Source organism: Copidosoma floridanum, unplaced genomic scaffold (assembly GCF_036245765.1).
Source record: "Copidosoma floridanum isolate Cflo_tuat_1 unplaced genomic scaffold, Cflo_Japanese_pri ptg000019l, whole genome shotgun sequence".
Lineage (NCBI taxonomy): Eukaryota > Metazoa > Arthropoda > Insecta > Hymenoptera > Encyrtidae > Copidosoma > Copidosoma floridanum.
The window spans coordinates 5722315-5746468 of record NW_028321896.1 but is presented as its reverse complement, the minus strand read 5'-3'; the positions used below and the strand labels follow the sequence as shown (position 1 = coordinate 5746468).

At 35.4% G+C, this 24154-nt stretch overlaps 5 protein-coding genes across 8 annotated transcripts; 4 read left to right on the top strand and 1 right to left on the bottom strand.

The window, feature by feature from the left end:
* The first annotated feature begins 983 nt into the window (after positions 1-983).
* Positions 984-2508, top strand: borr (borealin-related). 3 transcript variants are annotated; one of them, XM_089592878.1, is made up of 2 exons: positions 984-1075; positions 1307-2508. In XM_089592878.1, the coding sequence occupies exon 2, from the start codon at positions 1448-1450 to the stop codon at positions 2255-2257; it is 810 nt and encodes a 269-aa protein (XP_089449004.1). In that variant the 5' UTR covers positions 984-1075; positions 1307-1447; the 3' UTR covers positions 2258-2508. The 3 variants fall into 3 exon arrangements, with proteins under 3 accessions (XP_089449004.1, XP_014203548.2, XP_089449005.1); XM_014348062.2 differs by having other exon boundaries at positions 984-1188; XM_089592879.1 differs by having other exon boundaries at positions 1004-1054.
* Positions 2509-2887: 379 nt separating this feature from the next.
* Positions 2888-8439, top strand: LOC106635873 (pancreatic eIF-2alpha kinase). 2 transcript variants are annotated; one of them, XM_014348059.2, is made up of 14 exons: positions 2888-3444; positions 4130-4256; positions 4349-4523; positions 4599-4755; positions 4897-5074; positions 5154-5418; positions 5577-5684; positions 5783-5954; positions 6027-6126; positions 6202-6413; positions 6493-6887; positions 6993-7297; positions 7386-7730; positions 7816-8439. In XM_014348059.2, exons 1-14 carry the CDS (start codon positions 3323-3325, stop codon positions 8029-8031), a joined length of 2877 nt encoding a protein of 958 aa, XP_014203545.2. In that variant the 5' UTR covers positions 2888-3322; the 3' UTR covers positions 8032-8439. The 2 variants fall into 2 exon arrangements, with proteins under 2 accessions (XP_014203545.2, XP_014203544.2); XM_014348058.2 differs by having other exon boundaries at positions 2889-3444; positions 6493-7297.
* Positions 8440-8725: 286 nt separating this feature from the next.
* Positions 8726-10782, top strand: LOC106635839 (uncharacterized). Its single transcript, XM_014347991.2, has 2 exons — positions 8726-9445; positions 10014-10782. The coding sequence occupies exons 1-2, from the start codon at positions 8846-8848 to the stop codon at positions 10464-10466; spliced, it is 1053 nt and encodes a 350-aa protein (XP_014203477.2). The 5' UTR covers positions 8726-8845; the 3' UTR covers positions 10467-10782.
* A 254-nt stretch (positions 10783-11036) lies between these two features.
* LOC106635767 (uncharacterized) lies at positions 11037-21474 on the top strand. The gene is made up of 6 exons (XM_089593478.1): positions 11037-11552; positions 11704-15392; positions 15477-15593; positions 15668-15824; positions 15903-20815; positions 20891-21474. Exons 2-5 carry the CDS (start codon positions 11760-11762, stop codon positions 20804-20806), a joined length of 8811 nt encoding a protein of 2936 aa, XP_089449604.1. The 5' UTR covers positions 11037-11552; positions 11704-11759; the 3' UTR covers positions 20807-20815; positions 20891-21474.
* LOC106635768 (cilia- and flagella-associated protein 161) lies at positions 20881-24055 on the bottom strand. Its single transcript, XM_089592518.1, has 4 exons — positions 23999-24055; positions 21827-22264; positions 21569-21759; positions 20881-21137 (listed from the first exon to the last, which is right to left on the bottom strand). Exons 1-4 carry the CDS (start codon positions 24053-24055, stop codon positions 20903-20905), a joined length of 921 nt encoding a protein of 306 aa, XP_089448644.1. The 3' UTR covers positions 20881-20902.
* Positions 24056-24154: the final 99 nt, after the last annotated feature.

Sequence of the window (24154 nt, the reverse complement as noted above, 5' to 3'; positions counted from 1 at the left end):
AAAGTAAAGTTTGAAATTATGTCATTGTTTACTGTCATTGAACATTTCGCATGTGTGCAATAAATTGATACAGGATCATACAGATACCTATTATTTTGCTGGGTGAGAAAGACGGATATTTGGTTTTGTTAGCATATTCCAGCGGTAATAATGCATATTTGGAATCTATGTTATATATTTATACAGCTTAAAATGTTTAAATATTAATCATGTGTGCCTATATTTACCAACTTATTTGTATAAATTGAACTTTATACAAAAACTCATGATACAATCATTGATTGTCTCAATCATTATTCTAAACGTTAGTGAAAAAGGCGGTTAAGGACGTATACTTAGCCTGCGGACTATGGGTGTATTCCGCAAATGCTGCCAGCAGTTAAGTTACGTAGGTCGTGGTAACGCCGCATGGTCGGGCAGCGCTAGCGTCAACCTGTACTAACTGTCGGTGGGTTCCGCATGTCAACAAACTTTGATATTTTTTACTGTTTTCGCTCCCATGCCATGATGCCATCTGATATTTCGGAGTTTGTTGACATGCGGAACCCATCACCGACAGTTAGTACAGGTTGACGCTAGCGCTACCCGACCATGCGGCGTTACCACGACCTACGTAACTTAACTGCTGGCAGCATTTGCGGAATACACCCGAGATTGGGTGATGGCATCATCTGGGTATAGTAGAAGAGGTACTACCAGTAAATATCTTCGAACAAGGAAACGAAGTATTATTAAACATACAAGATGTTTTAATTCAATTCTCTATAATAACAATATAATAATTTACAAAAGTGAAAACCGCCAATGAGAACCAACCTTCTCTTGTGGCCGCCCAATCTCGGTCCCCGAATATACCATACTTGACGTTCTGTGACGGCAGCGTTGCCATTTTCATATCGAATCTCGAATCTGACTTTCGATGGGAACTTACCCAAAGAGGAGGGGATGCGTTTCAGCGTTTGTTGTCTTGCGTCTGCGTCTTGCAAGTGCTCATTGCTCAATGGGCATTTTTGAACGGCTGAAAGAGACCGTTGATAGGCGTAAGGCGTGTTGTGTTAGTTGAGCCAATTTTCCGGTCAGAATTTTCATGTGTTTGTTTTCACAACATTTAAAAACTAACTAATAAATCTAAATCAAAAAATCCTATTTCTGTATCTAAGCTCAACTGAATCCAGCATCCGATAAAGTGTCAGTGTTTACGTGAATTTTTGTTGATTCAATAGAGCAATCATAAATATAAGTTAAATTTATTGGTAGACGTACGAGTGCACGAAAGATATTTAACCTATCAACTGTCTTCTTGCAGGTACAGAACAACAACAACACAACCACCATAGTGGCGAAGGCAGTGCAGGCCGTCCGATCCGATTGATACCGGATGGTTGTCGAGTAACATCAACCAAAAATAACAGCAGTAGGAATTGTCGACGTGTAAGTAACGACCAAAATGCCTCGCACAAAGCAGAGACGAGCAGGTCGTGGCAACGGCACCGATATCGAGGAAGTCATACGTAACTGCAACAGGCTCATCCAGCTCAAGATCCACCAGCTTGAAGTGGAGCATAAAAGCAGGCAGGAAAAATTCGACATGATGATCGAAATGGCCTTGAACCGCTTTCCCACTGAAATCCAAACCATGACACTGGATGAACTTATGACATTCGAGCCAAGTCCGCAAAAGGAGAACCTGCATCCTAAGACGCCGGGAACGGTGGCTAAGTCCTCAAGCCGGTTGCCCAAGAGCACTGTCAAGCGCAACGGTACAAAGCGCACGACTGTGACCTCCGACGATGGTTACCAGAGCGAGCCAATGACCAATGGCCAATCCAAGCTTGGGCCTTCCGAGGCCAAGAAGCAGCGCAGGTCGAGGAGTACTCAGTCCCGAGATAAGATGACGAAGCCTTCCATCCGTACACCGTCTCAGAGTAAAAGGCAACTGGACATGCTAAAGACGCCCCAGAACAAGCCGACCAACAGCTTTACTATTACTCCGAAAATTAAGTTCAACTCGGCCGTCAACGTGCTACGACGGCCCAAGAATGGCGAGATGGTATTCAGTACCCAGGGCAGTCCACTCCTCGTCTCTACGACTGTTAGCGAGAGAACGGCCAATGTCAATGTGCCACTACGAAACGGTGATATTGTGTCTCTGCTGCCGTTCAATGCTTCTCTCTCGGAGAATCTCGTATTGGACGAGGAAACCAGACATCAGCTGAAAGTATTAAAGAGCCACTTAGAGAAGGTGATCAACGAATAGGCGACTATTTTTTTATTTATCTTTGTGTTGATATGATTTACTATGGTTAATTTAGGTGATCTTATAGAAAATGTAAGTAGCAATTGTTAAATTAACGCGCCATGTAAGTTACGTCGTTTGTCTTAATTTTTTACTATTTTTCAACCTCTCATTTTATAACTTGTATTAGTCTTCAAGTGAAAACTTTCGAATTGTCACTTTTTGTATTCAAAAGATATCTAAATAATCGATAATAAACTAAACTTTTTTACCAAAATAACGTGAAAAACATTGGTTCATTATCATTAAACCCTTATGGCTTTAATATATCTGAAAATATTGAATGATGGTGGAACTGCAGGAGGAGCAATAGAACTGTGAAAGAGTTTAAGATTCAGTTCACATACTTATTTAAAAAATTGAAGAAGTACCATGAAAAACATTCTTACATTACTATCCATTACCAATACTTAATATTAAATATTCCCGCCTCAAATGCATAACATTGCGGAGGGCCATATTCCGCCATTCTACAAAAATCTTTGCCGCCTTGAAGAGAGAGATGCAAAGCCGTTCCGCGGAGCAGACAGCAGATTGCAGAAAAGGCTAAAAAAACATGCACTGACGTGTATTTGCGCCTGCGTATACCTATTAGTTAAATTTATTTTATTTAGAGCCCGTTCTGCTGTTATCCAGTTAACTGTCGTGTGTCGTGTGTAAACTATTGAACGTCGTACCATACAACCTAGGATCGCCCGGGACCTAGCGATTCGTTCGTCACCTGTAGTCCCTGCACGTACTGTATCCCGGGTGACCAAGGGTGACGGTGGTCTGTGTCGTGCGCGTTTTTACCCAGTGTTATTGTTAAGTTTTTTTTATCGTTTTTTCAATCTGCAAGGCTGACGCCTCATCGCAGTTGACAAGCCAAAAAAATGCATCAGCAGCAGCTGGGTCACCAGTTCTGCTGGTCCACCTGCACCTATGGGTTGCCATACAAAGATATTATCGCGCAGCACTAGCCGTTCATGAAACCTGCAGCAATAAAACCGCAGAACCGACGTCAAGGTCAAATAAATTGCAACCAAGATGAGTCGATTCGTAGCCGGCCTGATACTTTTGCTGATCCAGTGCTGTTTGTTCGGCATTGCTGCGGAAATCAGGCAGTTGCCCTTCTGCAAGGACTCCACGGAAGCTAAGCCATCGCGGAGGTAAATTATAATGTTGTAGCAACTCGTTTCTCTTATTCCAACGCCTCGTGATTGTTATTTTTTGTAATGCTGCCGCCTACTACAACAACTGCAAAGTCCAAGCTGTTTTCGTTTGATTTTTATGTTGTTTTGTTTTGCGATGATAATACAAATCGTGTCGAACGAGCCGTTGTTAAGTATAGCTAATGTGCGCTGATGTAATTCATTTGATAAACGTTACTTTTAATCTCAAAGTATTCTCTGTGTGCATATAAGCACACATCCATACGACCACACACACTTGCATACAAGGATGAGCAGATTCAGCTAGATACCAGCACTCCAAAATTCACCATTACAGTTGCATGAGCTGCATAAATGAATATATCTTCATGTTTTTCTTGTTTTGTCCATCTTTTATATGTCAACTTTTATGAGTTCGACAATTAAAGGGATACTTTTTTTTTTATTCATTCAAACTCATTTTCCGGGAATCGTTATACACAAAACCACTGTGCCCTCAGCCGAGTATGAGTCATCGAGTCATTGGCGCGCTTTATTCAGTTTACCTCATTGGAACTTTTTTTTAGTTCTTGTTGGCTTGTTTACATTGCAATTCAGTAGAAAATTGGCTTATATTAGTTTATATTATATTATATTATATTATGACGTTTTTAAAAAAACGTTAATATAAACTCTCTTTTAGTTTGTTATTTGTTAGTACTCTGGATGGAAAACTTACAGCTTTAGATACTTCACAACAGGGCCAAAAAGTCTGGTCACTAGATTTCAAAGAAGAACCTCTACTTTCATCTAATATTCACCAAAGAGATGTAGGCACATTTACAGTAATCTTTGTGTATGAAAATTAAAAAAAATTGAAATATGTTGAAAGCTATATAAAATTTCGTTATAACAATTTTAGCTAAATAACAATGGTCAGTGGGTAAGATTGATCCCTACTCTGAATGGTGGCTTGTACAAGTTTGATGGTGAAAATCTCGAGTCTGTTCCTGTGTCAATGGACCAACTTTTACAATCATCCTTCAGATATTCCGATGATTTAATATTTTCAGGTGGTAAAGAAACTAAAACATACGGTAAGCACTTGTTCTTGAAAACGTCAATTATATCTATCAAATTATTTATCTCTAACTTATTTTCTTATCCTACAGGAATAATTACTTCAACTGGTAAAATATTGTATGAATGTAAAATAAACAGTTGTGTCAATTCTACTGAGAAAGACAATTTAGTAGAAGAAGATGTTTTAATTGTTAGACGTCATCAGCATACTGTCAGAGCTAGTGAACCTAGATCTGGAGTTGAAAGGTATATAAATTTTAATCTACGTCAATTAGCAATTGTATTGTAAATAGGATCAAGGTGAATTATTTTTTTTTGTTTAAGTTTATTGTTCGAATTGTAGTAGTAGTAATAATAATAACGACATTATTACTTTTGAATCTCTAGGTGGAACTTCAGTGTAGGACAACACGATTTGACAATAATACCTCGCGCAAATATTGATTGCAACGATGAAGAAACTCCATCTGTAACATTAGAAATAGAGATTCGTGCTATTATTCCAAAAGGGCTTATTGCTGCTTTCAGTAAAGACAATCCCACTGTAAAACTTTGGGAATACAAGGTAATTTATAAATATTCATTTTTTGTTAATGTGAAAATTTTATAAATTGCATGAAAATAAAAAAATTAAAATTGTTTAGTTTGATTCGCCAGTGGTAACAGTTTGGAGGGAAGATCAAGTACTTTCAAATGAAATAACGCCTTTAAAAGCAGTCAACTTATTCGATTCTTCAATTTTGGATTCTAACATAGGTTCAGAGTTCACCATAAATCCAGGTTTATACATAGGTATGCATGAAAGACAGTTGTATATACAAGAAAACCCAATTTTCAGAAAAGCTGTTGATTTGACAGCTTCTGATACAAAATTGATCAATTATCCTTGGCGCCCATATCCCACTATTGGTAAGTAATTTATTATTTTAGTTTTAGTAAAAATGTGACCATGTTTGAAAAAGAGTTTACTTAATCTTTTATCGTGTTTGAGTGAAAACTTAATTGCATGGTGCATTTTTTTATGCCTTGGTTCAAGAAAAATATCTTATAAGTTTAATTTTTTAAAGAGTTTTCCAAAGATGTTGAGTATGATAACGAAAATATGAAAACCGAAATGAGTGAAATTCGTAGCACAACAGCCATGTCTGTTCTGTACAATTCAGAGTATGTGAATGGTAGGTCGGGACAATCAAAAAAAAAAAAAATTATATTCATGCAGCTAATACTAATACAGTTCTTTTTTCTTTCCTTTTTTTGGCAATATGCTTTGTAGGAAATGGTTTTTTCTTATATTCTAAAGAACAGATGCAACTAGATGCAGGCAGTCATTGCAATAGAACTGGACCTAAAGATATATTAGAAAACATCTCAGAACCTTCATTAGAAGAAAATTTAGAAGCTGCGACATCCATACAAGTTATATACGTTTCTATTTGGTACTACTGGTGAGTTGAATTTAGTGTAAAGTGAGGAGAGAACTGCTTAACCAAATAAATATTAATGACATTTGTTTACAGGTTTGAAATATTAATGATTTCTGTAACTACTGCTTTTGTGGTCCACTGTTTATTGTCACAGAAATATTTATATTCAAACGCCAAAGATGCCATTGCTCCAGTAAATATTACCGATAACTCATTTTATTTTTTCAAATGATGTTTATATTTTTCACACTATTGAATATTTTTTTAGCCTTTGATTGTTGAGCGGCATGTTGTTGATCCACAAAATGAAACTCGCTTATCCCAATCCGAAGATAGCGATGGCAATTTTAAATCACGTTATTTGACTGATTACGAACCCCTCGATTGCCTAGGTCGTGGAGGCTACGGTATTGTATTCGAAGCCAGAAATAAGCTTGACGATTGTAACTATGCGATCAAACGAATTGCCTTACCCAATAGGTATGTAATACAGATTCTCAATTGTATGTCTGGCAAACTGTTTTTTGTGCTTTTCATGAATTAATCGATCTTATTCTAGTCAATATTCTCGAGAGCGAGTCATGAGGGAAGTAAAAGCTCTGGCTAAACTGGATCATCACAACATCGTTCGCTATTTCAGTGCGTGGTTGGAATGTCCACCGGCAGGGTGGCAAGAAGAACACGACCAACGCTGGTCAAATCACGAAAAGTTTCCCGACTCGAATTTCACGTCGGAATCATCGGCTGTTGATTCGTCGGTTCATATTGAGGTACCACCCAGTAATCCTTCATCTGTTGACAGCGCACGTGAAGCTTTGGAGCTGAATGAAGACAACGACGATTCTTTTATTGTTTTTGATGCACCTTCAAACGATGAAGATACAGAAGGTGAAAATGAAGACAGCATTGAGCCGAGGAATACAGAGAGTGTGCATCTATCGATATCGGATAATGGTAAGGAAGACAAGAGTAGCAAGGAAGGTGGCTCAGTTATATTTGAAGAAACCGAGCACATGGATTTAAAGCAAAGTGATGCAAGTCACTCCGTCATATTTACAGATTCCAATCACACGCTCAGTAAAGCAAGTCATTCCATTGCATTTGGAAATTCCAAACGTACAGATTTCGCGGAAAGAAGGTCGCAATTAAACTTAAATTTAAGGAAACGAAAGGACAGCAATAAGTCGAACGCGAAAATGTTTTTGTACATACAGATGCAATTGTGTCAAAGATTGAGTTTAAGGGATTGGCTTAAAACTCAGAATTCTCTGCGCAATAATTTAAAAGTTTTGAATATTTTTGAGCAAATTGTTGATGCTGTAGAATACGTCCACTTGCAGGGTTTGATTCACCGTGATTTAAAGGTGCTTTTGCAATTCCAATCACAATATTATTCCTAGTCGTTGAAACAATTTTTTACTATCATTAATATCATTACTATTGTTATTGCAGCCATCCAATATTTTTTTCGCATTTGATAACAAAATTAAAATTGGTGACTTTGGTCTGGTCACCGCAATGACTGAAGGAATCAATGGTGTTCACACACCTTGTGATTCCAATGAAATGTGCATTATAAAGCGTGTGCATACTGCACGCGTTGGTACTCATCTTTACATGTCTCCAGAGCAAATGAATGAAAAGAATTATAATTACAAAGTGGATATTTATTCTCTTGGGATTATTTTATTTGAGCTATTGATTCCTTTTTCAACAGAAATGGAAAGAGTTATTGCTTTAACTAATCTGAGGAAATCTCTTTTTCCGGAAAACTTTTCCCTACAGTATCCTGCAGAGGTAAATTTTGTCAAGTAATAATCATTAATGTAGTTTCTCAAAGTACAATTAAACCAACCTTTTTATTTTTTTTTTTTTTTTTCAGTATGAGTTGTTGAAAATGATGCTAGATGAAAACCCTGAAAAACGACCAACAACTCTTGGTATTAAAGCACGTCCTCCATTTTTAAAGAATGAAAGTATTAACCTTTTGGAAGTGGATGAAAATTCCAAATGGCACTTTGAGCTGCCACAACTCAGTAGACATTCTTCAAAAACTAACAGCAGTGGAAGTGACTCTTGGGAAATAAATACCCACTGAAACATGAAACGTGATATAATATGGTTGAGTGTGAGACACACATCAAGAAAATGTGAGGATGTTAATAGCATGTTTTTATATGGATAAGTTATTGTATTAGCCAATTTATTAAGATATCACAATAAAGAAGTCGTTATCTTCATAGTTTTTTAAATTGTTAAATTTGTTTTTTTTTTTTCTTTTTTTTTTAATATTGTTCATGCATATACGATTCTTACTCATTTTAGAAGTTATTATAGTAGGAAATACTTTTAAAGTTTTTTTCCTATGTTGTTGATTATCAACAAAGTTGTCCTAAAAACATTTATTCATCGTAAGTAATGAATGAATGATTGACAAATCTACCATATATTAATTACTATGTAATTCGTTTCTATTGTGTGGTAGATTGTATTTTTATACTAAAAATTGTGCTAAAAATAGTGCAAGATTTTAAACAAAAAAAAAAAAAAGAATAATAAATGTCCTACAAAATTCAAATTAAAGTTTTCTTGTTTTATTTTTTCTCTTTAAGTACCCTGTTAGTTTCGAAAACAAATGTTGACACGCTGACCGTTAGGTAAATTAACTAGAAACTACTTTAGAGTTTTACCTTGGGACTTTCAAAGTTCATAGTTATAAATGTTAGAATCTTAACGTAAGTATAAACAAACACACACACTTTATTATCTTGCTAATATTGACGGTGTTTAGGCTTTACCCTCGGTAGTCATAATTCATCACTGTCTTGTTACGTTTTACTATCATTGTGAGAGAGTTAAAATTAATTTGTTTTGCAGTTTTTCATTTTAAAAAAAATTTTGAAAAAATAACAATGCAATCGAGTGGCTTGGACTTGAGTTCTAATTCTGATTCTGATGCTTCCGATAGGAGTAATAGTAGTGACAACGACAATAATTATACCGTCTCGAATTTGTTGAATGAAATATCAGATCCCAAAACTTACAATTTAAAACCAAAACACATATCGTTCGAACAAGAAGACAGTGGCGAGGAAGAGGAGAGCCCTCCGAGAGTAAAGCCAAAAGCGGCTCCTGCAAAAAAAGTCAACAAAGTTGTAAACAAAGTCCCCCCTGCACCAGCAGCAGCAGCAGAAAGTAGCAGCAAAGCCAGCAAAAAGAAGTTGCCGGCGCCGCCGCGGCCGCCGTCCAAATCGAAGTTGCAGTCGTTGCAGAAGAATCAGAAGAAAAGCGCCTCCTCCGAATCCGAATATTCCGATATTTCCGATTCCGAAGTCATCAGCAGTAGCAGTGAAGCAGCGATTCCGGACGGCACATCACCCATTGAAAAATTGGTAGCCGCGACAGCAAAAATCACGCTCAAACCTCGAAATAAAGTGCAGGAGCAGGGCACGTCAACATCAGTTAAATCTACCAACGACAAAGCTAGAGTCTCCTCTTCTAAAACAATGGAGGTGAGTTCATTTGGCGTTTAGAAATTTATTTGTATTCCGGATTATCGTGGCTTTGACTCGATCGGGAAGCAGTTTTTTTGCACGTTCGAATTTATTAGATGTCGCATAGTTGTGAAAAATTTAATTTGCACAACGATTAATAGTCTAATAACGGACAAACTAATAAGTTGTAAATATAATTAGCTTCGATTCGTCAACACGAACATTTCGCTTTTGTTTTAAAAATGGCGTTTTCGTGCACGCGCTCTCGTGTCGCTCGCGGTCATATTACTGAAAAGAAATCACATTTGCATTTGTATTTTGACTTTTCTAGAGACATCATGGCCTAAAATGCACATCTGGTTTTTAAATTTTTTTTCGTTGTCCTCGAAGGCAAAGGAAAGCAACGACCGTGTTTTAGACGAGCAAGAGTAATCGTTTGCAAGTTTTGACACGTTTGTCCATGGTAGCTTTTTATAACAACTTCAAAAGAGAAATAGCATTGCCGGCATTTTCTATTATTTTGAATTATGGTTTATTAAGTACCTGCGATGTTTAACTGACAATTTTTTGTTTTTATTTTGTTCAGCACAACCTTTCCACCAAAGAAATGGTAGTCAATGCACTCGGTGCTCTAAAAGAGCGCAAAGGCTCGACGATTTCTGCCATCAAGAAATACATGATGGCGCACTTGGAGCCAACAGAACAGCGTTTGAAGAACGTGGCAAAAGTCGTAGTTGACGGTGAACGTCAAGGATGGATAACGCGCACGGAGGGTGTCGGAGCATCTTCGGGGAGTCGTTTCAAGCTTCCGCTCCAGAGTAAGCCAAAGAAGGTACCGGTGCTGGCCGCCCCGCTGAAACTGAAGCCCAAGCCGAAGAAGGTCGCATCCGAAAAACCCAAAGAGAAGAAGAAGGAACCCGTCAAGAAAAAAACTACGAAAGTGGCCAAAGAAAACTCCTCGCCCAATAAGAAACAGAAGACCGAGTCTACTGACAAGAAAAAAGCCATATCTAAAAAGGCACCGTCCAAAAAAGCTTAGAGTATAATTGAAAGATTTGTCGATTTATGGATTTGATTGTTGCGCAATCACTTTTTTGTTTCTTCGTGCGCTAGAGAAATCTTGTGAATTTCACTAGCGGTTTTCGTTAATCAAACAAAAATAACTTATTTTTTATTCTTTTTTTTTTATTATTATAATGACAATTTATATGTGATTGTATTTAAAATTTACAGTTACACGTCTAAACGTACTATCAATATTGTTTTCATTCTAACTAATTAATTAAGAACTTACTTGTATAATAGATGGTAAACTTTGAAAGTAATACTATTAAATAATTTAATCAAGTTATCAATTTATGCATTTTACTATTTTCACAATTTTTCAACAAAATACCAAATACATTTGCGTAACTTTATCAAAATGTTGTGTATGTATAAGCTACATACTTACCATGTTGTCCTAAGCATCAGTACACCTATGCCTCCCTTTTATTTGCTAAATTGCTTTATGTGCTCATTGCTCACTTTTCTTTTCCCATCTCGTCCTACTTAGTAAGTGTAAATAGTAGTAGATCCTACACTCCCCACAGAGCAGAGAGTTTAGTTCAGTTTCGGCATTTTCGGTCACGGACGGTCGGTCGACAGTACGATCAAACACGTGTTTAATATAACGTACTTACCGTCATTTCAATTCAGTTAAGCTTATAGCGTTCAAACTTTCAGCCAATTCAGCCTCAAAGCAAAGCTTATTATTTACATTTAAGTACATACATCGTGTTCTGTGGCACTTCTAGCAATTACGTTTAACATTTCGAGTTACTTAAAGCTATATTTACCATCTAAAATCTGCATCATTAGTTCCCGGCAATGTTACTTTTGCTGTTATTATTTTAAACCGTTTTTTAAAAACTATTTTAACTCATGTCCTCAGCACGTTATAAGCCTCCAAAATGGAAACAATCACGCCGTTTTTCCAATGCTCATTACATCAAAACAGTGAAGAAAAATTTTTTGCCACTAACAAAAGCTAGTATTTCTTATGTTTACTCATTTTTCATGTCTGTACTCGTAAACATTGCAACTTCGCTGTGGCAAACGGCAAGAAACTTATTCAGAAAGTGAGGTTAGTTAAGTTTAATATTGATCGTAATAAAATTAAACACATTTTAATATAAAATCTCATTTTGATTTTTGTACACTTTCGAAAACTACTTTTGCATACAATTTTTACATCAAGTGTCACCTTGAATAACTTTCCTTGTTATTGTTTACAGAAATTCTCCAAACGAATGGTGTACTTACCAGTGCTAAATGTAAAATTGTTCAAACAATGGTCACTGACAATGATTTTTATTGGCATGTCGTTCCTAACACAGTAACTGAACGTATTCAAAATAATTCACTGGAACACAAGTTATCGTCAAAAGTCAAGGTTAGTAAAAGTACAAAACTTTTCAACCAAAAGTTTAAAGACTTTTATAAAATCCGGAAGTACAAAGATTTCGTCAAACAGAAGAAAAAAATTCTTAAAAGGGTCGCAGAAAATGAAGATGTGACCGATGACCGTGAATATGATGATGATAATGATAGTGTCTATGAAAATTTTTATAATGTTACTCTTCCTTCTTGTGTAAATACCAAAGTTGAATCTGATGATGAGAATGATGAGTGTTTTCAATGGATTCATGTGGAAAAAAAAGGTTTAAAAGAGTACAAAGACGAGGATTATTTGATTGAAAGTCCAAAATCGGATACAAGATTTAGTGAACCAATATCAAGTACTTTTGCAGGTGATGATTGTGGTGTTACAATTGACAATTATGATAATGAGAATGTGATTAAAGATATTTCAAAAAAAAGTGACAAAGCCAAGAAAGAAATAGTAAGCAAAAAGTTGCCAAGCAATGTCAAAAGAAATTTGGCAACTGAATTAGATACGGCCTCGTCAAAGTTTTTAACTGAAGAGGAAGACGAATCGTCGGATGAATTTATTCCTCGTGACTTTCAAGCTCAAAGTACAAAAATATTTTCTGACACGTTAACGGAAAATATCCACAACAGAAGAAGTTTGGCATTGAAACCTCCACTTGATGTCCCCAAAGAATTGAATCAACCCAAAGATTCCGGCATCGATGAAGATGTAGCAGATGATAACGCCAAGTATAAAACTGTTGATAAAAAATTAAAAAGCACAGAAAATAAAATTGACAATAATCAACCTAAACGTGAAATCATTGGCCGAGACGGGCCCATCAAGGTGCCCAGTAAAAATCCATTAAAAATTATTGGGGAAGAAAAATTATCCAAAAGGTACAAAATAGTAGAAAATAATGACAGAAATAAAATACTAAAAGAGAAAACAAACGTTTTTGAAGTTGCTGGTAAAAGTTTATATGATTTGGTAGACGAGAAATCTGAAAGTTATAAAAATAATGATGAAAAATACACGAAATCTTTGAATGCAGTAAATAAAAAAAGTAGCATCCAAGACAACAGTGACGAATCTTATGGTTTACATAACTTTGAAAAAATAAGTAGTGATGAAGATAAAACAACCAAAAGTCAATGTTTAAAGAACATGGAGAAATTACAGCAATTTAAAAAAATGTTGGAAGAAAGCAAATCGCCACTCCTACAGCAGCAGTATGATACCTTGGTACAAAACAAACTGATTAAAGAAAACAGTACAAAGGGATCTGAATCAGATTCAAATATGAATGCAGAATCTTTTAAAAAGTCTGAAAAATTGACTCAAGTACTAAAAACGCAGTCAAAAAAAGTAAAAAAAAATGAAATCTCTGCAAGTGATAATATTTCAACAAGTGAAAATTCTGATGAAAAACATGGAAGAGACGAAGTAGGAGATCATCACACTCAAGTTGATGTAGATAGTATGTCACCAAAAACCAGGATAAATAAAGAAATGAATCTTCACCCAAAGGAGTTAATTGTTTCTGAAAAAAGTTCTCTTATACACAAAACACATGTCACTGATGACAGTAGTAATGATAGCATAGACAGTGACCATAACGATGTATCCTTAAAAACCGTAGAGAATTTACAAAAAGCAAAAAAACTCAATTTGTGGGACATCAGTGAATCTGAAATTGGTGTAAGTAATGAAAGACAAAGTCTTGTCTTAGGTGGTACAAAGATTAAAAAGAAAAAATACATTCAAAAAACGACAGTATCAAAAAATTATGGATCAAGCAGTGAAGAATCAGACAATAAAAGTAGTAAAAAAAATATTTTGCCGAGATTTCAGAAAAGAATAAGTAGGGAAAGCAGTGTTTCAGATACTAGCAAAATATCAGATACAAACAAAAATGGTGATGATAGTGACATTGAACAACATGCAAATCGTTTGCCAATTTTATGTGGTATATCATCCAACAATCCAGCTAAAGAAACTGTAGTAGTTGCAAATGGGTTTTCCCAAGATATGAATTTGAACAATTTCATTGACAAGAGTGATGAAAATGATGATGAGAAAAATTATGAAAAAGAATTTATCAACAAAGATTCAGTTAAACCATCAAGTAGTAGAAATGGTTGTATGAACGGCAATAATTACGTGTCAACATCAGAATCTAAAAAACTTTTACAGCATGAAAATTCGAGTTCATCAGATGATGGTATTAGGCCAAACAAAGCCAAAGAAGATAAGAAAAAACGTGCCATGCATGACTTACAATCTCAAAAATCTAATGTGTCCACAATTAATAATGGTAGATCTAGAAGTTTGGATAAAAGTGTATTGACTCAAAAATCAGCAGACAAAAGTGACTCAGATTCGGATTCAGATTTATCTAACGTATCAAAATCTAAAATTCCAGTCCCACTGGCGACCTCTACACAAGTTCATAAATCACCTACAAAACAGAAACTTGAACACTGTGCAGGAAAGCATGACACCAAAAGAAATGATTGTATTGTAAATAGTAAAAATTCTTATGAGCAGCGAGGTGAAATAGATATTATGGAAAAATCCGGTAATGAAAGTGACAACGATGATAATGATCAATCCACGTCGTCGTCATCGTCGTCGTCAGGAGCTGACAAAATATTACGTCGTAAAAGGTTAAGTTTGGCCAAACATAGTATCAACTCGACTAAAGACAAAACAGATAATGAAAAATCACCTATGAATGATTCCAGGTCTAAAAAACCTAATTCCTCCAAAAAAAGTAACGAATGTAAAATTAAAGAAAAAATTACACCGACTAAGAAACAACAACGCTATGATAGTTACTCCGATTCAGATGAATCCGATACACCAAAATCCAAAACTCCTGAGCAAATGAACCAGTCAGTTGGAATGGATGTTACTAAAAAATTGGACGACACAAGTGATAGTGATAGTGATAGTGATAGTGATAGTGATAAGTCTAAGTCAACATGTGCATCCAAAAGACCTTCACAGTACAGGAATTTAAGTTTATTAGATAAAAGCCTTAGTTCCAACGAAGATAATGAAGATGACAAAAAACAGACTGTGCATGATGCAGAATCTGATGATTCTAGTGTTTCCAAATCAAGTAACGCATCTAAAACTTCTGAAAAGAATACATCCAAGATTCAACCACATTTTAGTGACTCCAGTTCTGATAAATCGTTCATATTAACTCTATCAAAATCTAATAACCCAATCCAAGATACATCCACACAATCAAAACCTTCAAAATCACCTGTGAAAAAAACATCTGAGCAATCAAGAGAGTCCCTCACAATAAACGATAAAGATTCTCGTAAACAGTCAGGTACAACAGATAGTATTAAAGAAATTCAAAATATTGAATCAGAAGAAATGTTTCCATCATCTGAAAAAATTTCCTTGACAGAAAAAAGGAATGGTGTTAACAAAGCTTCTACTGCTGCATCAGAGTCTGGTAAGAGTTCAGAAACTGAAGACGAAGAAATACCGTTGAATCAGGAACAGTTAAAGCGAAAAAAAATAACTAAGGTAAGAACTAAAATATATCAATTGCATTGGATAAGTTAAACTCCGATTTTATCTAGGTATATACGTTGTTTTGATATATTTCAGATATCTGAGCTTGTAGAAAGAGACCATTTATCAGAAGGGATTTGTACGTCCACAGTGTCCTTGCAAGACTTTTCCTCTGATGACCATGAAATATTTCTTCTTGATGTTCCTAAATACGTTAGTTCACAGACTAATAAATTTTCATTTGACGTTGCCAATATAATTGATGTATTTTTTTATTTATATTTTAGGTGTTTGATAAAAATTTGAAAAACAAACCATTTTCTTTTTCAAAAACCACGTTGACGCTGGGAGATGACAAATACGAAGCATTTCAGAAATATGCTAGTCCCACTCTTTCATGTTTGTTTAAAACTAGTGATAAATCAAAAACTGCATTTAAAGCTTGTAAGTATACATCAAGATTCTCTAAAACTATTTAATCCATTTTATTATATCATATTAATGAGGACCCATCTTTCACAGTTAACATTAGGCCCGTTGCATCAATTGTTGCACGAAGAAAAAAGAGTTCCGTAAACGAAGATCAAGATGTTACAATTGAAACCTCCAAACTTTCATTGAATGAAAACGATTTAGAAAATAATAAATGCACTACAGATGTATCTAGACTTACGAAATCTCCTTCAGTTACAAAAGCGCAAATTTCTAAAAAACATAGCAAAGAAGTTTTGAGTGTCGCTGAAGAAAAAAATAATAAAAATGTAGATGATTCTAGCTCGTCTGAATCTCAGATATCTCTATTAAATGATGTATCTAGACATAAAAATTCTCCTTCAGTTACAAAAACGCAAATTTCTAAAAAACATAGCAAAGAAGTTTTGAGTGTCGCTGAAGAAAAAAATAATAAAAATGTAGATGATTCTAGCTCGTCTGAATCTCAGATATCTCTATTAAATGATGTATCTACACATAAAAATTCTCCTTCAGTTACTAAAGCGAAAATTTCTAAAAAAAATATCAAAGAAGTTTTGAGTGTCGCTGAAGAAAAAAATAATGAAAATGTAGATGATTCTAGCTCGTCTGAATCTCAGATATCTCTATTGAATGATGTATCTAGACATACAAATTCTCCTTCAGTTACTAAAGCGAAAATTTCTAAAAAACATAGCAAAGAAGTTTTGAGTGCTGCTGAAGAAAAAAACAATGAAAATGTAGATGATTCTAGCTCGTCTGAATCTCAGATATCTCTATTGAATGATGTATCTAGACATACAAATTTTCCTTCAGTTACTAAAGCAAAAATTTCTAAAAAACATAGCAAAGAAGTTTTGAGTGCCGCTGAAGAAAAAAACAATGAAAATGTAGATGATTCTAGCTCGTCTGAATCTCAGACATCTCTATTAAATGATGTATCTAGACATAAAAATTCTCCTTCAGTTACAAAAACGCAAATTTCTAAAAAACATAGCAAAGAAGTTTTGAGTGTCGCTGAAGAAAAAAATAATAAAAATGTAGATGATTCTAGCTCGTCTGAATCTCAGATATCTCTATTGAATGATGTATCTAGACATACAAATTTTCCTTCAGTTACTAAAGCAAAAATTTCTAAAAAACATAGCAAAGAAGTTTTGAGTGTCGCTGAAGAAAAAAATAATGAAAATGTAGATGATTCTAGCTCGTCTGAATCTCAGACATCTTTATTGAATAATAATGTGGATCCCAAAGATGATGAATGCATGGCACGGAATTTAAACCATCAAAATTCTGTGTTAAAGCAATCAGAAATATCTGGGAAATCATATGAACAAGTAATCAGCGCCATCGAGAAAGAACATCATGAAAATGACTCTCAGATTAGTGACGGCAGAACTAAGTCTTACTTATCATTTGATGTGAACGGAAATTCTAAAAATAGCCATCACTCGGAGCTTGAACTAAAAGGTCGAAAGTCCATTACAAAATTAGAAATATTTGGAGAATCGAATAAACAAAAGATTTTTAATGCCATTGAAGAAGCGTGCAATAAAAACGAAGTTTTAAAAATTACTGTTGTTATAGAAAAAATCGAAAAATCTAAAGAGTCAAGTAAAGAAAACATAATTGAGTTCGATCAAGAAAAAAATGACAAAATTGAAAGTACTACAGAAAAGTCGAAAATTCTTAAACTATCTCAAAGTAATAAAAAACCAATAATGAATGGTAAAGTGACTAAAACTGTTCAAAAATCAAAGCATTTAAAAAATAAATTTGCCATTAGCAACTTTACGAAAAAGAAACTCCCAAAGAAAAAAATTAATTTAGCGTTAGAGAACAATTTAGTAGAGATCCCAGCTGAAAAAGAATCGAAAGTCAATGAAGAAAAAACAAAAGTTCATTTGAGTGAAACAAAGCCAAAAGAAATCGAAGGTTCACGTGCTGTGGATACAGTTATGGAGACGATAAACGCAGTTTCAGTGGTTGCAAATAACACGTTGGACAATTTAGATCCAATTGCAGACTGTACCGAAAAGAAAGAAGAAAAATATGAAGGAATGCCAGGAACAGAAACAAATAACAATAATGATGAGATAAAAAAGAAAAAACAAAAAAGTTCAAACTTGATCAAAAAGGATGAAGTTAAAAATGTCAAAAAATCAAAGTCTGTAAAAAATAAGTTTACGATTGATAACTTTTTAAAAAAAGAACATTCGAAGAAGAAAAATACTGATTTACCATCAAAGAATAATTTAGTTTTGACAAGCCCAGTGTCAAAAAATCCAAAAGTCGAAGAGAATAAACTAAAAGGGAATTTAAGTGATTCGGAGCAAGACAAAATTGGTTTCAGGACCACAGATACAGTTACGGAAACGATAAATGCAGTTTCAGTGGTTACAAATAATATGTTGAACAGTTCAGATTCTATTGCAGATTTTAACGAAGAAAAAGAAGAAAAAGTTGAAGTAATGAAAGAAACTGAAACGAATATCCACAGTAAAGAAAAGACGAAAAAGAAATCTCAAAAAAAATTATTTAACTTACATAAAGATAATCAAGAACTTGTTGAGTTAACTGCCGACAATGTAAAACTAGACAAGAAAAAAGAAAAGAAGAATTTAAAACTTGAAAACTTGAAGAGCAGAGATAATGATGGCAGCAGTGTAAATAACGATGGATCCTCTGAAACCAAAAAGCGCCTTCAGCAAACAAAAAAGCTTTCTTTGTTGACCAATGATTCGGAAAATGGACATAGTGATAGTGAAAAGAATAGATGCGTTGACAGTGACAAACGTGAAAAGAAAGCAAAAAACAGTGAGAAAAAACTAGAACTAAAAAACATTGAATCAAGTGAGGAAGAACATGCTAAGAGTAATGAAGATGTTCAAAATTTAATCACCAATAGAAAAAGTAAAAAAAATTTAACAACTGACAACAATAAAGCATCTAATGTTCACGAAAATATTCGCGACAGCGATACAAATACAAAAAAACATGAAATTAATGTCCCAGATGAAAATGCAAAGTTTAATTTGATAAAAAAGTCTAAAGAAAAAACTCTTAGTCTACGTCCACACCATCCAATTCAAAATCTGCCATCTAGTGATGATGATGCGAATGTACCTTTGAAAACCGTAGAGTGTTTGCAAAAAGTAAAAAAACTTAATTTATTGGATTCTAGTGATTCCCACGATGATCAACATAATGTCGAAAAGAAAAAAGTTGACAAGAAAAAACGCAAAAAGAAAGAAAAAACAGAAAAAACAGAGTTGAACAGGGAAACACCAATTGACATTCAAGAATCAAAAAATAGAAAAAATGAAGAAAATCCTTCAGCAGTTAGCAGTGTAGCATCTAACGGACAAGAAAATACATGTGATAGTGACATAGACATTAAAGAACATAAAATTTATTTGCCAGAAGAATGTAAAAGGTTGGATTTGATGAAAAGCTATGAAGAAGAAACTTTGAAACCTGTTGAAGAAAACAAAAGTAAAAGCAAAAAACACACATCCAAGAAATCTAATGAGGTGACTGAAAAAGAAAAAAATAGATGTATCCTAAATACGAGCTCTGAAAGTGAAGTAGTTACTAAAAAACTTTCGAAAAAAAAATCCAAACCGGAGCAATTGAAACACGTTAGTTTCGATATTAAAAGTGATGATGAAAGTGATGAAAAGTCCATGATAACAGAATTGGGCAATCCATCAATGAAAACTGCATCGAATAACATTAATGAAGATACTAGCGATCACTTTATGTCAGTAACAGCAGCTCAAAAACTTTCAAAATTAAAGAAATTAAATTTAATAGATGCCAGTTCTAGTTCCAGTGAAGATGAAAAATATGATAGAAAGAGTAGGACCAACGACATTGTGTATAATAGTAAAAAATCTAATGTTCCTAATAAAAATACATTGGTTCAAAAACAAATGCCGGAATCAAGTACAGAGAAGAAAAAGCTTAGTTCAAAATGCACATCGAGTCTAAATACAAATGTAAATAATACCAAGAAAAGTAAAAAAACTGAAAAGATACAGGAACTCGTTGATAGGTTGGACGAAGATGATGCCAAACTCAAACGGAAAAAAGAGAAGAAAAAATCATCCAGTACAAAGAATAATGTAGATTCTGACACAATTGTTAGTAATGTACAGAAAAAAGAAGAAATACAATTAGTGGCAGAAGTAATAAACGTAGACGATTTTAAAATTGAGAAGAAAAAACGAAAGAAAAAATCCAGACACGATTTAGATTCCGCTGCAATAAGCAACGAGCACGAAGAAAACAGAGTCGAGGAGAGGCAGAATGTGGTTGATGAATCGAACGAAGACTACGTCAAAGTAGAAAAGAAAAAAGAAAAGAAAAAGAAGGCAGTGGATGTAAACTGTGACGATAAAAAATTAAAAAGAAAGCGCGAAGCGGAAGAAGAACCTGTCGTCGAGAAGAAAAAATTGAAAAAAGCCAAGACCAACTCGGAGGAGAAATTTAAATCGAAGGTGGAAGTGGACGAACCGGAGTTGGTAACTTTTGAAGTGCCTTGTAAAAAAGAAAAGTCAAAGAGCAATTCGGAGGAAGCTATAGAGGCCCCTACTCCAAAAAAGAAAAAGAAGGCCAAAACGAGTTGCATCGATCTGGAGGATGAAATAAAACCGTCAGCAAAGGACGTGAACGAAGAGTCCACTAAAACGAAAGAGAAGCAGAAGAAGCCCGCGAAAACGAAGAAAAGCTCCGGAGACAACGTGAATCAAGGATCGCTCGGTGCCGAGGCCGCAAAACCTTCCAGGCGACTCTTGGCTTTGTACGAGAGCAGCAGCAGCGACGAGTACCACAAATCGTCCATCAAGCGAGCTATGGACCCCGACAAGGAGCCAAAGCTCGAGAGCGACAGCAGTGACAGGAAGAAGAAGAAGAAGAAAAAGAAACACAAGAGTTTTCACTTTGACGAGTAGAACTGGGCCGTGAGTATTAGGCAGTATACGTTTTATTAACTTTTGTACTTTTTTAACGCGCTTGTATATTTCGATGATGTCCAGTATACATAGCAATCACGACGACGACGAGGAGGAGGAGGAGGAGGACTTAATACGGCAGTGGGCCGAATGATGGTCATCATCCATAGGCTCAGCCAAGATGTTCCAGATGCACTCGGAGGTCTCGTTGTGGTACAAATCGCTGTACGTGTGCACCGAAACGCCGCTCTCGAATCCCAGCAAGCTGCAGTGCCAATCGCGATGCTCGACGGCCAAACATTGGTTCGTCATCACGTGCTGAATGACGATCCTGTCGATCCAATGTTGTAGCATTTTAATTAGTCTTTCTTCTGTCACATTTTTTTACGACGCACGCTTGGTTGTAAGTTTTCTTTATTATTTTATTTTATTTTTTCTGTTTTTGTTATTTTTAAGTTTTGTTTGACTTTAAAAATGTTGTAACCCACGTTGTACCTTTGAGGCGCAACGTACCCATTGTAACTTTAATTATGTTTCTCTATAAACATGTAAACTTTTATATGCGTTGTTGTACAGGATTCTATATAACGACATGATATTATTGAGACGAGCGACGCCCGTATCGCGGTTATTTTTTAACGACATTTGTACATTTTTTAAATAAATAAGTATTTTTGCAAGTAAAAAAAAAAAAAAAAAGCAACAATAAGTGTGTTTTGATATTGATACCATTCGATACGACGGCGAGCAACAAAAATTCACCTTTCGCAAGGGGACACCGGCTCGCCCTCGGTCTCGAACCTCTGGTTCCGGTCCCAATGAACGGCTCGCCACTTGGCGTAGCAGTCCCGGAGGCGATTCAAGCGCACCGGATTGTGATACCTCGGCGCGAACCTACCGTCAACGAGAGGTGGCTCCGATCTCAGGTAGAGCGCGTCGCTGGCGTGGACAAGCTGAAAAAAAAAATAGAATCACACATCGCGAAGTAGGTATATTACACAGCACTGCAGGATCTGTCACCTGTACGAAGAACACGCTTCCGTAGCTGATGAGGCTGTTTGGCTGGGATTGACGAGTTGCGGGCACGAGTTGAAAGACCGACCTTGCAGCTGGGATCTTGTTACCGATGCAGGCGACGCCGCAGCCGTCCTCGATCCTGCGGACGCCATCGGCCACGTCGACGGGTGAGGCGGTCGCAGCGAGCACGAGTCCGTAGAGCTTCTCGCCCTCGTCGGTCAGGTCGCCGGGGCAGCCGGTCTTGTTGGCGAAGAACTGGCACAGGTCGAGGATTTCCGGGGCGTGCAGTAGCACGTGCTGGTTGTACCTGATGAATTTGGATTCGTCCGCGGGCGGCCGAGGTATGGTCTTGGGTTCGCGGAAGACGCGTACAAGCCGGGATCTGCGTTGGTGCGGCAGTTCGCCTCGGGCTAGGCGCTCGGCTTCCTTGGCTCGCTTTTCCTGGTGTACGGGTACAGTGGGTTTAAAGGCTTTTTGACTTTTTTAGTCAAAAATACATGGCAAATGGATGCTGGTGATTGTTTTTTTTTATGGTGTTGAAAGTCTAAATACTTAGTTTATCGACCGATCTCAATTGATTTTAACCGATCCGAACTTGAAATTTTCGATTTGGTTCGAAAAAGTTATCCTCGCTTTTTTCTTCGTAATTCTATAGAGCAAAAAAACCTATTAGCTTTCCAAGTGTTGCAATTGTTTTAACTATTTTTAAGTCATCAAAGTATTATTTTTTTTTTTTTCCAATAACGAAGTATATTTATATTCTTTATTAGTGTAAATAGACGTTTTAAATTCCATTTAGATATCTAACAATCTACACGAGTTTATCTTATAAATCTTAACAGAGGATAAAAATTGATTGTAAATTGATGTAATGAAAGTGAAAGAAATAATGAATGGAGTATTGGATACAATTATTTCCTAATACAAATGTATTTAAATTGAAAAAAAAAATTATGAAATTTGTCGACGGCTTTTTACACGTTTCGTTGTTTTTTCACTAAAAATAAAATGAATCAGTATATGATGTCACTTCAAATCTATTCGAGAACTTTTGTATGATCAAGAATGAAGAATATTAATCCTCGTTTTACAAGTGCTATACGAAGTGACTATAAATAAACAAAATGAAAGAATTTATAGAAATAAATTGAAAAATTTGTTAACCGGAATTTATTGAGAATTCAGTGATGATACTTGAGTTGAGGATACGTGCATGCATGAACATTATTTAAAAAAAAAAAAAGTTCGAGGTATTCGTAATTAGGTCAAGGTCAAGAGGGATTACCCTGGGAATGAAGAAGGGGGGTTGTGTTCTTCAATTTTACACAAGGAAGACAGTAAATAGTTACGCGTGTACGAAAAAAAAGAAGAAACGTTTTAAATGCTCGAGTGTATAGTATAAAAATATTTCGTATAGGCACGCCCACGTAGATACACGTAGCATATTCGTGACGTTTTAGTTTTTTCCCCCGATTCTGTACTTAAGAGCACGTATATACCTATATACGTAGTGATCACGTCTAACGGAAAGTTTTGTGTTACAGCAGGAGTTTTCAATATGACGTATCGTCATGTCGACTTAATATCAATTTATATCAATGATAACTATAAACTACGTTATTCAACCTACAATCATAATTATAACTATTTTAACCCTTACATATAAGATTCACGTGATGATGCGGTATAGTTTGGGTACGCGTGAATATGAACATTGCTACATACGATCATCTGGTATACTTTATTTTCGATTATATTGTCATCGTTATTAAAGTCTGTACAATTGATGATTGTTACAATTTAGAAAAAAAAAAAAAAAAAAAAAAAATTATTCAAGTGCCATTGACTTGCTTGTGCATTTTCAAAAAACAACATCTCGCATAATTAGCAATGTTTTTTTTTTTTTTTTCTCAAAAGCCTATTAAGGTTTTTCGACGCATCATCATCGGATTGCACCCATATCGATACATTATTTATGAGATCGCCGTCGTGTTGATCGTTTTTTACAAGCCTATATACATTCTTAATATTGCGAGGATAATTCTTTTTTAATGCACATATTGCATGGCAACGCGTCGTAGCAGCGAAAAAGGTTATGGCAATAATTTTAATTGTACGTTTTTTTTTTTTTTTTTTCTTGTAAATACCGATTTTTTGAAAATCGCAAATACTCACCGATTCGAGCTGAAGCTTGTCGAACCAAAAGCCAATGAGGACCCGTCCGCTGTACATGTTATCCTTACCTAGTTTTTTCTTTTTTTATGCACGTAGCTGTGACCATTTTTAACCAGTTGTTCTTATCGTCGTTACAAAACAATAATTGAACGTCAA